Source organism: Lycorma delicatula, chromosome 3 (genome assembly GCF_047948215.1).
Source record: "Lycorma delicatula isolate Av1 chromosome 3, ASM4794821v1, whole genome shotgun sequence".
Lineage (NCBI taxonomy): Eukaryota > Metazoa > Arthropoda > Insecta > Hemiptera > Fulgoridae > Lycorma > Lycorma delicatula.
The window spans coordinates 32,122,211-32,137,898 of NC_134457.1; the positions used below are offsets into that span (position 1 = coordinate 32,122,211).

Below are 15,688 nucleotides of genomic sequence, written 5' to 3' on the forward strand. Positions count from 1 at the left end.
ATACTGGGTCCGCCGAATTCCGGAAAGAATTATTTTTTCGACGCTCTCGCGTCGTTCTTCCTGAATTCGGGATACATAATAAGCCCCAACCGCAACGAACGGTTTCCGTTCATGGGCGGTCTTGCACGTCGCATAAATATATGGAACGAGGCCCGGCTAGACCCCTATTATTATGAGGACATTAAACAGATAATGGCCGGCGATCAGTTAGAGGTGCAGGTTAAAAACCATCCTCCTAGAATACTGGAAAAGACCCCTCTAATTGTATTGAGCAACAGAGAGGTCTTCCCTAGCGACCGTGCATTTTTAATACGGATGCGGAAATTTGAATGGCGTACGTGCGGCTTCTTAGCCCGATGCCGAAGAAAACCCAACCCCGTATCCGTAGGATTGTTAATGTGTTGGGGAGCAGGAATAAAGACATTAAAGGACGGGACGAACGTACGCTATAGATATATAGAAAAAAGCATAGAAATATTTAATAAGGATAAAAATAAATTATTGTAAAAGTAGCACTGTAGAATCATAATGGTATTGTAAGGTATAAAGTATTTAATAAATGATAACAAATGTTTAGTTAACAGCATAAATAATTGTTTTTATTATTACAACAAAAAAACAGAAAACACAATTTATTTACAGATTATCAAATGTATACATTATGTTTAGCGGACAAATAAGATTCAAAGTTCGTAGTAATGTCACAGATATCGTTTGTCGACATTAATACAACATTGAACCCTTCCTTATCTGTCCGATAAATTTCCCGTACAATTGTTTTAACCTTTGTGGTTAAATTAAACTTATTATCTAAAATGTATTTGAGTCTATATCTGGCGTTTTGTTTGTCAATGAAATGACCCGATACGCAGCTTGCAACAGTATCCGACGTTGACGGCGACACGTGTTCACGTTCTAGTCATGTGAGCTTATAATCTTCTGTAATTACCAGTTATTACAGTTATTACCAGTATTTGTCGCCGTCCAATTTTGAACGATATCCAAAAGCGTTGGTAATATCGGCCGACGTTTTAATGAACGACTTATCGCCGAGACATTGGCCCTGAGGTCGGCCGTACGTCTCGTTATTGTACAGTAAATCAAAACTGTATTCTATTTCTATCTCCGTATCTATTTTCCAAATACATACGGACGACTGTATATGCGAGTCGTTCATAGTGTTAATATAAGAATTATTTGGCAACACGCCAACATGCATAGTAGGCGGCAAAAGACCGCCGTTATACTGATACAGACCGTGCGACATAAAGCCGCCCTGTTCTACGTACGATTCGTACGGAACCTCTATGTTACCGGCATGCGCCGGCCGTACGCTTAGCAATTTAATACCGGTTTTCACACCGGCGTCAAATAAAAGTTCAGAAATACAGAAATTTTTAATCCCGTATCCTAATTTAGTATTATAAGATTTTAGCGGAGGGTAAGGTTTCATAGGTTTAAGTACACATACCTGCGGTCTCTATTCATACAATAACGGTTCCGCTGTAGCGGAATTGGTTATCGGAAAGACCTGCATATCTTTCATAATTTCAGGTAATGTATCGGCCCCTGTTTCATTATAATAATGCTGTACATAGTACTGCTGCAGGGGTATCTGATTGCCAAAAGAGCACGGAATCGAGGAATAATCTATGGCAGAGCCGGTGGCTGTACTACCGTACCAGTTGGTAACCTCATCGCACGGATTGTGCAGATGTAGGTCTGTGGGTACCATAGGATTGTCGGAAGCGTATGTATACTTACAGTTTACGCCCTGATACTTGTTGCAAAGCCCGTATGCGGCGCCGACTAACATAAATTGTTCGCTGTTAGCGTTGCTTAACTGCGCACTGTTTGTAATGAACGGTAGATGAAAGCCTACCGGTTTAACACTGCACTGCACACGTTTCACTTCAGACGTTATAGGCAGGTTGTTGAATTCGGCCGGAGACAGGTACCACGGTATGATGTCCACAGGAATGTAGGCGAGCGGCGTGGTCACGTACCCGACGCTCTTGTAGGTAGGCGCTACGGCGGGCTGTTTACCGGACGCCACACGGGCCTCCGTCCATTGCGTCTTGCCGGACAGATGTTTAAACTGGTAGCCGCACGTCCACATGAAGCGGTGATGATTGAACCGCAGACGGCCGGTCTTGAAGTTGGAGACCGGCAGATGGATGAAGTCCGTACCTCCGGTCGCAGAGTTGCGGGCCGCGGCGGCGGCGCCGTCCTTCTTAGCTACCTTTGCAGGAGGTTCGTCAGCCATAGCTGTATCCGCTGTACGACTGCCTGACATTCGTGGATATAATACGCCGGTAACGGATTCCACTCCGTATTTGATTGAAAGACCAGCGGCGCCCACAAGGCTGTGCCAATTCCCAGTCCTAGCGAAATCGCCAGCAAAATCCCCGATCGCAGATCTATCAGCTACACGTATATGATGATGTTCTGTGGCCGATTCGTATCTACGGTCGTGCTCAAGCGCGATCTGATCATCGATGTCCACCGGGGGCCCGTTATCGATTGGGTTGCCAGGGCCGAGGTAATTATGACCGGAAATTCATACAACAGACTGGTCGACGGTCGAGAAGTGCGGTCTTATATACCGCACACAGCTCACCACCCCACTACCGCATGATCGCGTACTGGATACTTGTCCGGATCTGGGAACCAGATCCCGCCTCACACCTCGCAGACGAACAGCATGTCTGAATGTATCGGAGGTTCCGGAGCACTATTAGCATGCTATAGCATGGTACCGTTCAGATAATACTTCAGAGGATGAATGAGGATGATGTATAAGTGTAAATGAAGTTTGGTCTTGTACAGTCTCAGTTCGACTATTCCTGAGATGTGTGGTTAATTGAAACCCAACCACCAAAGAACACCAGTATCCATGATCTAGTACTCCAATCAGTGTAAAAATAACTATCTTTACTAGGACTTGAATGCTGGAACTCTCGTATTCCAAATCAGTTGATTTGGGAAAACGTGTTCACCACTAGACCAACCCGGTGGGTTCTGATCAAGGATTTTCCAACATTTCCCTTGATTCATTCAGAAAAATTGCAAGACAGTTCCCATTTTTTTTTAACAGTTAAATATTATACTTACTCATTGTTCAGGTAATCTGGATAGTGTATTGTTTATTGATTCGAATATAATGTTGAATACTTGAATTTTTTTTAATTTATTGAGGCAGTTTATCATCCTGTAAAACTATATATATATAACATTTTAATAACATAAAAGAAATATAATTTTTTTACAAAGTTTCAGTTTTGCTGCATAATTAACAAATTTCTAAAACTGTGTTTTAGAAAAATAATTGATATTATAAAGAATTTTGAAATTTTTATTATTTATTCTTACTGTGTAAGTTACTAAAGAAGTAGTTGTACAAATTTATTAATTTACACCTTAAAAAACCAACAGTTTTTAAGGTAAAGATTTATAGAAATCATAAATTTAAATAATAATTATTTATGAAGTAATAATTTAAACAATTTTTAAAACTGATGAAATATACTATTAGATATGGCATTGCCGCTAGGGTTATCTAGCTTTCACCTCTAAAATGACACCACAACTAGTAAAAATTTGTTAGAATCCATAGACTGTTAAGAGATCAAATTTTGAAATTAACCTGACTATATAAATTGCTTATTTATTTGTAGAGACAAGATGTTTTTTTGAACTTGATAAGGCAAAAAAATAGAAAAGGGGGAGCTAATAATTTCAGCATAAGTACTAGCTTCTCTTGGCATGTCTAAGGCACGCCCTCCGCAGCTAGGCTCCCCAGGCGGGTAGCCCTGATGGGTGGCATCTCAAAATGGGATTATTAGGTGTCCAAACTTAATTACCTCTTGTGTAAAAATATATATTTTTTTTAATGATGAAAATTGATCAAGGAATAGCGAAAAAATATCAACAAATCTTCCCAAATAAATTTGGTTTAGATCAGTTTTGGTATAGTTGCTGGAGGAGCTCAGAGAAAATAAAGGAAAAATAAGGATAAAGCATAAATTACAAAATGGTATTATGTAGTATAATATAAATTTATTTATAAATATATAAATATAAAAACTCAGACTAACAAAAACACAAGGAAATTTATTATTAAAGATACAAACAAAAAAACCTTGAGGCATCTCTTTTATTATATTTAAAATCGGCCCTGAAGAGGACCCCATTGGGTTCAGTTAAGCACCCTCCCTCATTAGGAAATAAGTTTTAGGATGAGTTACAATCATTATTGCACTTTCTAAAAACCAAAATAATTTCAAAACAAAATATCCGCTTACAATTTTAAACTCTTCTCTTCAATAAACAAAAATCACTGTGCTACTTATCAATCTAGACCATCCAAAATTTGTCTAAAATACAACATTTTTCACTCGCATCCATCTTGGCACAACTCTCATATATCTTGGTGATCCAACAAAACTTGAAGGCAAAATAACCATTCTTCCAACTTCAGCTACCATTCTTTCTGCTCTCGTCTATAAACAATCACTTAAACCACCATAATGTGTGCAAGCTTCAACTTTGCTGATTTAACTTGATATACTCCAGATTATTTCCTTCAATTCTCGTATAATGTTCAGTTGACCATTCTTGAAATAACATATGCAAAGCATCAAGCATGAAAAAAATCACATAAATAAAAAATACATGTTTTTTTAAAATATTATTTTTTGCATATATCGATTAAAGAAATAAATATATATTACAAGTGTAAATAATAAAAACAAATACAAGTAATAAATATATAATAAGTGTACACCTGATCACCACAAGACATGTACTAATAAATCGGGATTTTCTACTAGTGATCGGTACATTTAAGTGCATGTTATCTGAGCACATTATTACTTCTTATTGTAAGGAATGACATCACTCATACTACTGGAGTTTTTTATATGCTAAGTTAAGGGGGATGGACACAAACATACAAATGCTCTTTAGCAGGGTAGGATTTGTTTTCCAAATAAATGTTTCAGATTTTTTTAATGTAAACAAAGATTCAAATTCAACACTTCAAAAAATACAGGGTTATTACAAATGATCTTTACGATTACAAACTCACGTTTAACACCACTCAGATACATGAAAGTTCCATCAATGGAAAGGGAAACTCAAATGGTTCTGTACTACATTTGGTTCACATCACATCACATGTGCTTAATGTAAGTAAGCTCCCTGTGTTACGCATCACATGCAGAATCCTAATCCATTTCCTGCTGTACGTTTAACAGTAAATGAACATGAACAGATATGAACATGAAATTTTGGATGTTAGAGGTAAAGTGACGATATTTGTGGTGTTTGACAAAACTCCAGAGAAAAAAGTCGTAGGGTGTAAGGTCAGGGAAACATGGCGGAGGCCAACGCAAATATTCACTATCATCACAGCCAACACGCTCAATCCATCTCATTGGTATTTTCTTATTGTAAGATTCTGGTCCTGTTTGGGCACCATTATGTAAGCTTCTGGTCCTGTTTGGGCACCATTATGTAAGCTTCTGATCCCTGTTCAGGTGTCAATTTGAAGCTTCTAACCAAAAAGGTCCCTGTTCAGGCACCATTTTGTAAGATTCTATACTACACCAATTTAAATTTTTTACAAAAATAAAAATTTTTAAAGAATTTGTTTTAAAAAAAATGAATTTACTAATGTTGGGATTTGTGAAACAATGTACTAAGACAATGCTGCTAGATAAGTTTATATCCTAAGATTGCTCTCTCGAGTTTTACATAAAACCAGTTGCAGTAACTCAACACATCAAAAAATTTTACTAACAGCAATGAATAATTATACATTATTTATTCGTTATGAAAGAAACTATTTATATATATATATATATATATATATATATATATATATATACAAGGTGCGATAATAAAGTAATGAGACTGATTTTTCTTTGCAAGATGTGGCAACCATGCAGCTTGCGTAGGCACACCATCTTTGACCTTGGTCTATAAGCTACTTCTAGTCCAAGCCACACATTGATGCAACTGCTCAGTCGTGAGTTGTGCTGTAGTAAGTGAACACGTGTTTGTGTCTCTCGTCACAGAAATGAAACCGCAAAATATTGCGCAACAGTATGCCATTTCTTTTTGCATTAAATTGGGTGAAAACACGACGACAACTTATGGTAAGCTTCAGAAGGCTTTTGGAGAGGAGGTTGTGGCAAGAGCTCAAGTTTTTCGGTGGCATAAAATTTTTAGTGAAGCCAGAACGAATGTTGAAGATGAAGACCGCAGTAGACGACCATCAACCTCTCACGGACAGATGTCAACTTGACAGGGTGCATGAAATCGTACGATCTGATCGAAGAATATCCGTGAAAATGATTGCTGAAGAACTCAACATCAATAGAGAAACGGTTCGTCTAATATTAACTAAAGATCTTGGTATGAGAAAGATTTGTGCAAAAATTGTCCCCAAAAATCTCACACAACAACAGCGAGAAACACGGAAAAATGTGGCAGCCAATCTGTTATAGAAACTGAAATCAATCCAGATTTGTTGTGCCGTGTTATCACTGATGATGAAGGTTGGTTTTTTCAATACGATCCAGAGACAAAACGCCAAAGTTCGCAATGGTGCTCAAAGGGATCACCCAGACCAAAAAAAGCTTGCATGTCGAAGTCAAAAGTGAAATGCATGCTTGTGTGCTTCTTCGATTCCAAGGGAATTGTTCATAAAGAGTGGGTACCTCCTGGACAAACAGTTAACCAATATTTCTACAAAGAAATTTTAGAAAGACTTCCTAAACGAGTTCGTGTCCGTGCCAACGTTGCTGATAATTGGATTCTGCATCACGATAATGTGCCATCCCATACTGCTCTGTCAGTACAGCAATTTTTAACCTCAAAACAAATTTCAGTACTACCACAGCCACCTTATTCACCAGATATCGCTCCGTGCGACTTTTTTCTATTTCCAAGAGTCAAAATGGCGATCAAGGGACATCGTTTTCAAACAACACAAGATGTCCAAAAAGCTGTGACGAGGGTCTTGGAGGATATTACAGAAGATGAGTTCTAGAAATGTTACCATCAATGGCAGAAGCACTGGAATAAGTGTGTGCAATCAGAGGAGAACTACTTTGAAGGAGACAATACTAAACATGACTAAAATGGTAAGCAACATTATTTTTCACATCTGTCTCATTACTTTATTGTCGCACCTTGTATATATATATATATATAAAAAAAATAATAATAATAAATACAGAAAAAGAACATATAAAACAAACTCTTTTGCTTAATGGATGTTTGACTCAGAACACCCATTATTAATTTATTTAAAACTCATAGAATCCTTATTATTTAACTACTTGAACATATATCAGAATTACACAAATCATCTTATTAATACTTATACTAATATGGAATTGGCCAATCTGAAATTAATTCTAGTTTTAATTTTGAACGTAATTTATCATTATAACAAGTAACATTTTTAATAGTTCTTTATTAAATAGTCTACGGATTAGTAATATTGTAATGGATCCGTTGAAGTATTTTTCTGGGGAAGCCTTTAATAATAGTTTCTCGTACCTCTATCCAGAATAAAACATAAGTTGCAAACCTCCTGAACAGTTTTCTGAACAAAGTCACTGCACTCAAGCTCACACCGACGAATCCAAACACAAACTGCCTCTTTCTGATGGTCTCCCAATCTAACCCCACCACCATTCCTGAGAATTACTCAGTCTATATGAGTGCGTGTATGCACACTAACATAACACTTTCTGTGGGAAAAGTTTGTTCCCATTACGAGCATGATGTCATACTTTGATAAATGTTATTTTTAGCACGATTGTGCGATAAGAAAGGAATCATGCTGTGATTATCCACAATCAGTCCTCTCTAAATAAATTCATATAACCTTACATTTTAAAATCGTCTGTCGATGTAATACAAAATTTATAAAATAAAAAGTATATAGTACATATAAAGTAACAAACTTAATTAAGCCCTATGAGCCTATTTTAGTCAAAATTTATAATGGTTACATTATACAGTTCACCTCTGCCATCTTATTGGAAATTGCTTGGTGCCCCTTGTTGAAAAATGAAACCTTTTATATCCTGTTCCAGTTGAGAATTTCTGTGAACTTTGTACAAAACTCACATGTTCCACAGTTGCCTTGCTTACTGGTGGATGGCCAATTGACTTTCACTTACAGATGCATCCTCTTGCTTTAAAGTTAGTGGGCCCACTGTCGCATCTTCACCAAACTTCCTTCTAAAACAATTTTTCACAGTGATAACACACTGGCAGGTATGAAAATTCAGCAACCAAAAAGCCTTCCTGTTTTTATTGGCAGTCATTTACTCTGCTGTCACCCTAGCAAAGAAATCTGTAACTACATGACAGCTTTACCAACCACTAAAATATTTTGAGTTTTCCTTTCCATTGATGCTGCTTTCATGTATCGAGTAACTTATATTTAATAAGTTATTCAAGTTTGTAATCGGAAAAATCTTTTGTAATAGCCCTTGGTATAATTTTTATTGATAAACTATTATGTTTAGTAATTTATTATCATTATGAACTAAATTGTCTCAATTCTATCATTGCAATATACTTGGTATAAATGTATCTGTTTTATGTATGTTCTGTTTCATGGGGAAGACTAAACACATATTCTGACAGTATTTCAATACAAATGCTCAACCCACCAATTATTCTAAAATATAGTCATCACATTTGGTATCACCTTGTACAAAATCTCTGAAAAATGTCTTTCTGGAATTTAGTTGATTGTCCATTATACCTCTTTAACAACATGTCAACTTTAAAAGTGTAAATCCATGAATAGCATTTGCTATCAGGGAGATTTTCTGATTAACAATATTATCAGAAAATGTACAACTCAATAATGACTCAACGAACCTCAGAGCACATCCTCGGACATTTCCTTGGATTCTATCCTTCTATTTTCTAGAAATAACTCGATAATGAGTTATTTCTAGACCAAGTAGAGAAAAAGTAGAAAAACTTTAGTATGTGTGAAAAAAGGTACATATGCATGATGAACATCTGTATATCATACTGAGGATGTTGTGGTTAGGACTTCATGCGATCCATGAATTGTTGCATGATAGTACACAATTGTTACATTTGAAATTTGATTTGTTTTTCAGGATGTATGTGAAGAATTCAATTCACCAACATTAATTGAAAAAGATCTACTCCATATAGAAAATAGGGCCATTCCATTGCACACTGATAATGTTATACTGTCTAAATTAATTAAATCAGGAAAGAGTAATATTAAACAAGAAGAAGTGGTAAGAAAGTTTTGTTTTGTTATGTCTTTCTTATTTGTGTGATAATTGTATCAAGAGAGGGATTTCACATTCTACAATAGCTTTTCTTTTGCCAGATAACACCAATTAAATACACTAAATATAGAAATATAGAACACCTTGGAAATATTAGAATTTCCGAGGTTATTGTCGTGAGAATCAACATTGTCACTTTCACTATCTTCTTGTAAAAAAAATAATAAATGTTTTTGTAGTATAGTCAGTAATGCATTCTCATATATATTCAGCTTCTGCTTCCTTAACTTACACATTACACCTTCCAATTTTTTTCATTTATGTTGGTCACTATTTACACATAGCCTTTGAAATCTTTGATATCATAAGTTACGTTCTGATTTTCTATATATCCTTTAACATCTGACCAAACCATCTGGGTGGTATGGAGGTAGTTGGAGAACGTCATGCCTTTTTTTTCTAAAGTTCATCAAACACATAGTAAACTTTTAGCGTGTTTGCTTTTACCAATTAATACAACTGTAGTTTCAGCATTGAGGAAGAATGAGGAACAGAATGTTTCGGCAACCTCTTTATCATATCTTCATTTCTTGAATTGGAAATTGGTGGTTTTTCTAAAACGGTTGTGATAGGATGCATTATTAGAAATTACAAAAGTTATCAGGAAGGTAATCTCTTATCTCCTTTTAAGTAATTTTCCACTTACATTATTCCTCTGTAATTGCCACTTTTTAAAGATAGTAATGCATTTCCAAGATAGTAATGCATTTGGTATAAAACCCATTTCTTCTCCGGATTGCACTATTATAAGTCTGCTGCCTTTTGAAATAGGAACTTTTAGCCCGTTACTTGTATCGCTACACAACAGTTTATTTCTAGTGTGGGAAGATAATACATCAGATACTGAATATGCTTGAACCATCCTGTTATTTTTTATTTTTCTCCACTCAGTTCTTTTATATTTTGTCTCTTTTACTGAATAACCAATGACATCTTTAAGCACTAACATTATCTTTTTCACTGTTTACAGTTATTTATGAATTTTGTGAAATTCATTTTTAGTCCATCTTACCACACACTAGTGGTGATCATCTAGTCCCATTGCAGACATTTCATGGGGTTTGTATTTTATTGGAGTAGGGAAAGAAGTCTCCATTGGAGTGTTGACTATTTTTTTAGCAACAGTTTTTTCTTTTTTTTCACTCTTTGGACTTCTGATTTTTTTTAATTTTACGACACTTTTTTAATATGAATCGGGCGTTTATCTTCTTTTTGTAAATTGATCGCTTTCTTGTTTAATAAAGTCATACATATTATTTATTATTTCCCAAATCTGTCGTCTTAGTTTTTTGTTTTTTATGGTAGACTTAAGTTCACTCATAATTATAAAACTAAAAATACACAATCAGTTATAAATTGTTTACTTTTCTCAAACAAAACTTGAACTAAAAAGAAATGGAATTTGCATGTTCTCCCAGTATCAACAAATAAGGACAACTAATTAATTGGTTTATAATCAAGCATTCAATAACGTAGGCTATGGGTAATTATTTATTTTTACATTGGCTTGGCTGTGTTTGTAAACTATGAGCACATAGCAAACAATATATAGCTATATTGTTAGTTGATATGATTCTAAGAAAGGTGACTCTCCTAAGTTATAATAATTGGCAAGTTTTACTTACAAGAAAGCAATTTGGTTCTGCACGTGAAATAATTTGGTTATTTTCAGTTTAGATAACAGTCATCATACTAACTATTATAGTCCAAGCTTCATGATCCATTGTGGGAGCTATAGATGTATAAAGAGTCTAAATTTAATTTATGAAAGTGGTGTAGTTTTTATTAATGGAGATCTTTATTCTATTAAACAGATGTTAGACGTTTTTTTTGATAATATATTATCCAGTTGTAAATGCAGTGCTCAATCACTTTATCGTTTTTTTATTTACAGATATTGTAATTTATTGTATAATGATATTAATTTTATACCACGTGACATTAAATTGGAGGTGGGCATAGTTTTAGATAGTAATTATTTAAGATTTTTTTGCATCTTTTGACTATATGCCTTAGTTATATTGCAGATTGACTACATGCATTTCTTTGTATGTTAAGTTTATAAATTAGTATTGCTAGGGCATCACAACAGACAAATTTAAAAACTGTTTTGAACAATAGATAAAAACTGGACAAAGGTATTATCTGAGATGGAGAGTATTTTTTTTTTAAGGGAATTGAAGATTTTTTGTAAAAAAAAAATAAAATACAAAAATTAAAAAAAAAAAGAATTTGATTACTTTTGGGTACATCCCTCATATATTACAATTACCTGATAGGTTGGTGCACCATATTCTTCATATTCTGTTCTGCTACACTTTTCATCTGTTAGTTAATACTTCCTTGCTTTCCTGTTAGATACATTAATTTGAAGAAGGTTGGGATTCATTATAATGGTGTGAGAAGAGAACACCCCAATTATTATTATATCATCAACCTCTTTTGAAAAAAAAATGTCTTTCATCTTCCAGTAGCTTTTAACAGAGTGTAAAATTATAACTTTCATCCTTAATGATGAAAACTTTCCTTCTTTCAAAAACTTTTGTATTTTAAAAATGAAATTCTTTTCATTTGCGCTCATTCTTTCCTATTATTTGATGTTGTCATCCAAGTAAACATTCTACATCATTTAAGATTTCTTTCCCCCTCTTTGTGTGACAACCACGTGTGACTAGTTTGGTGATTTATTTATTATTAATTTCTTTGATTTATTTTTTTCTAGTTTGATGAAATTTAATAACTGCTGCTTTAATTGCACTACCTGACATATTTATTACACATTCAATAATTCCACATCCAACTTTATATTTCTCTATACCTAGCTACTTAAATACAAGTGTCAATTTCAACTATGTCCTTGCCATGTAGGAAGTGCAGGTAGTAAAAAACTGATAACCAACTAGGCTTTTTTAAGCATGACATGGCGTTACAAAAGTCAATAATATATAAAAAAGAATTTCTTTGCATAAACTGCACATATGGTGTTATGATTGTGTGGGCATGCATAAGGTTTGTCTATTCTTGTATACAGTTATGCACACCTATGCCACCACTCTACAAGTCCCTTACAGGATAAGTATGCAAAGTACCTAATGCCATTGTGCAATGTGTAGTTATTAATTTTTTAATAAACAAAAGTGTTCAACCAAATGCCCTTAATTTGTACTAAAACTTTATCAAACAAATTTGTTTATATGATAAATCATTCTGTGGTGTTCATGACAAAAAACCTGCATAACACCCAAAAAATTCATGAAGTTAGACACTGTATAAGCCATAGCACTGTGCACTTACAGTTTCTAAAAATTTCTGCTTGATAGGTTCTCCACATTTTAAGTAGATTCCAAAAAGGGCCAAGCAAGTTGAAATTTATCAGGGATTTTTGGCTTATTATGAAGTAGTTGAGGATATTCATTTACAAAGCTCATTCTAACCTGTAGTGAGATGTGAAGTACTTCACTACACCATTGAAATGAAATGGTAAAGTATGCAATGGCAATCAAAAAATAAAGCCATTCGTATATAATGCCAGGTTTTTTGGCATTATAGATGAATTGTGCATGTCAATTTTGAACATTATTAAAGAATATTTAATGTAGCATATAACTGAAAACTGTTGGGAAAGATCAAAGCAAGTTATAGTTTCAAAAGATTTGATGTACCGATCAACAGCTGTAACATCTTCATGAACACACTACATCCCATACTGCTGACATAACTCAAGAAAAATCACTTTAATATCACCAATCCATTGTTAAACATCTTCCTTACAGCCCTGATTTATCACCAAATGATTACCATTTGTGTGGACTCCTAATGGAACTTTTTGTGTAGGGATAATAATTTTCCAATGAAAAAGAAATGGAAGAATTTGTGCCTAATTACCTTTGGATATCTGCTTCAATACGTCTCTGAAAATGAATCAGAAAATTAACATCTGGAAAAATGGTTTTCAGTTTTAGTCAACATAGCTCAACATAGAAATTCATCTTAATTTATACTTTTGGTAGAGTTTAGTCAACATATCTCTTCTTTTTAAAACAACTAGAAAACTTGCATATGATATTTTCAGTTTTTTCTGCCTTTATTGCTGCAATAACAACCATATCTTCATTTTTTCTCAATTCAAATTATAATATTCATTCATTCAAGACAAGATTATACACTTTGTACAATATTTTTCTTCACTTCAATGAAATATAACAGTTTTTTCTGCATTTGTTACAGGAACTCTGTGCAGGAACAACTGGTGATTCAGTCATTGAAAATAAAATTAATTCATCAGCCATACGAGTATCACTCATTTGTAGAAATAATGAAGAAAATTGTTATGAAAAAAAAAATAGTGATAACGAAAGTGAATTTGTGCTGCAAAATACTAGAGACATTAAAGAATTTAAATGTGAATATTGTGAAAAAATATGTAAGACTAAATGGAATTTAACGGCACATATTAGTATTCATACCAATAAAATGAGTTTCCCTTGTAGTTTTTGTGGAAAGGTGTTTAACAAAAAAGGTATTTTAAGGAAACATATTAACATTCACACTAGAGAGAAAACTTTTATTTGTAATGTTTGTCAAATGTCATTAAGTGATAGAGGTACCTTGATGAGACATCTGAATATTCACACAAAAGAGAAAATATTCACTTGCGATTTTTGTCACAGTTCATTTCATCGAAGAAGCAATTTAATTGAACACCTTAATACTCATTCAAATGATAAGAAATTTGTATGTGATTTTTGTCAAAAGTCTTTTAGTCGTAAAGATAATTTAAAGACACATCTTAACATTCATACCAATGAAAAAAGTTTTGTTTGTAGTTATTGCAAAAAGTCATTTCATTTTAGCAATAGTTTGAGAACTCATATTAAAACTCACATTCATTAAAATAACTTGGAGAACACTTAAAAAATATTTACAAAAAGTAAAAAGATAGAACAAGATATGTCTTAACTGTTATATAATCATCACCAGACGTTTATAAAGGAATTGATAAAGATTTACAAAAATTGAAAAAAATAATATAAAACAGAACTAATGAATCGATGCAAACAACAACAACCTTTTACTGTAAATAATTCAAGCAAAAGTCTTTCAATAAATGTTTCAGAATTGAAATTTGTTTCCACAGAATTTCTTACATTGGTTTGTAATTCTTGTAAAGAGTTTAGGAGAGTTTTTTAATAATTTCTATTTTCCTGTTTAGGCAGAAAATGTTACTTTATATTGTTATTACAAATTATCAATAAGGTCAAAACCAGTAACATATAAACACATTAGTAGTACGGAAATGGTGGTACTGTCGCCATTTGTGACATCATCCAAGACGGCGGCCGTCTGCCATCTTGGATAAACTTATACAAGAAAGCACATCTATGTGAAACAAAAAAATCCCAAGATAACTCTCTAATTTATGTATGCGAAACCTGCCTTCTTGAGTAAGTTTATCACTACTCATCATCTGCGTTTGTCGTTTATAACATCACGCTCTTGTAAAGAAGTAAAGAAATAATATTTCGCATACATAAACGTAATATTGCAAGCATATGTCTCTCGCACCACTTTCTTCTATTTTGAAAATACTTAAAAAATTTGTTAAACACTCTCCTCACCATTTGTAACACAATTGATAGTGGATAAATCCAATATCATATCATGTCACGGGCCTTGGAACCATTGCATACAGTAAACGTAAATAAATATCGTTTTTTTTTAAAAAACAATAGTTAGTTACGATTTATTGTATGGGGGTTTAAAGTGTTTTTTGTTTTGTGTATGTGTGTAATTTTGTGTTGATTGTGTAATGTGTTGTAGTCCTTAAAAGGACTTATTTAAACATCGTAGAAATTAAAAAATTCGTTGACGGTTTTCTTTATCCTCTTCTTTGCGTTTCGTATTCTTGTATAAAATAAAATAAAGAGAAGCGATGTGACGTCCTTTCATATATCGATTGGTTTTAACGTAATCGAATTTTTTCATTTAAGTCGTACGCCACCAACAGAGGTTGGGTATCATCGTCACAACCATCGGCAGAACAATCTACCTCATCACGACCTCTGAAGAAAAGTCCTCCGTCCGTCGCTACATTAGCTGTTACTCTTCTTCTTTCGTTTGCAGCAAACACGTTTACAGCGAGTACGTTATTTTTTGGATGCGACGTATTGAGATTTTTTAACACGGACGCATTCAACTTCATATTCGACGAACGATTTAATTTGAACGCCTTTAAGTTACCGTCGTCACCGTAGAATCCAAAAAACAGTACTTCTTTGCTGTGAATAAGTGCGATAGCTTGTTTACCGCATTCAAATTCGCAA

At 33.9% G+C, this 15,688-nt stretch overlaps 1 protein-coding gene across 5 annotated transcripts in view; it reads left to right on the forward strand.

Moving 5' to 3' along the window:
- The window catches only part of LOC142320866 (uncharacterized), a 31,698-nt gene extending 17,209 nt beyond the window's left edge, over nucleotides 1–14,489 (forward strand). For 4 of the 5 annotated variants that reach the window (XM_075358844.1, XM_075358845.1, XM_075358846.1 and 1 more), the window contains 2 exons: nucleotides 9,165–9,311; nucleotides 13,593–14,489. In XM_075358844.1, coding sequence (XP_075214959.1) covers nucleotides 9,165–9,311; nucleotides 13,593–14,258 — 813 coding nt within the window. In that variant the 3' untranslated portion in view covers nucleotides 14,259–14,489. The remainder of the gene's footprint in view (nucleotides 1–9,164; nucleotides 9,312–13,592) is intronic. The other variant, XM_075358847.1, reaches the window with a different exon arrangement.
- The last annotated feature ends 1,199 nt before the right edge of the window (nucleotides 14,490–15,688 follow it).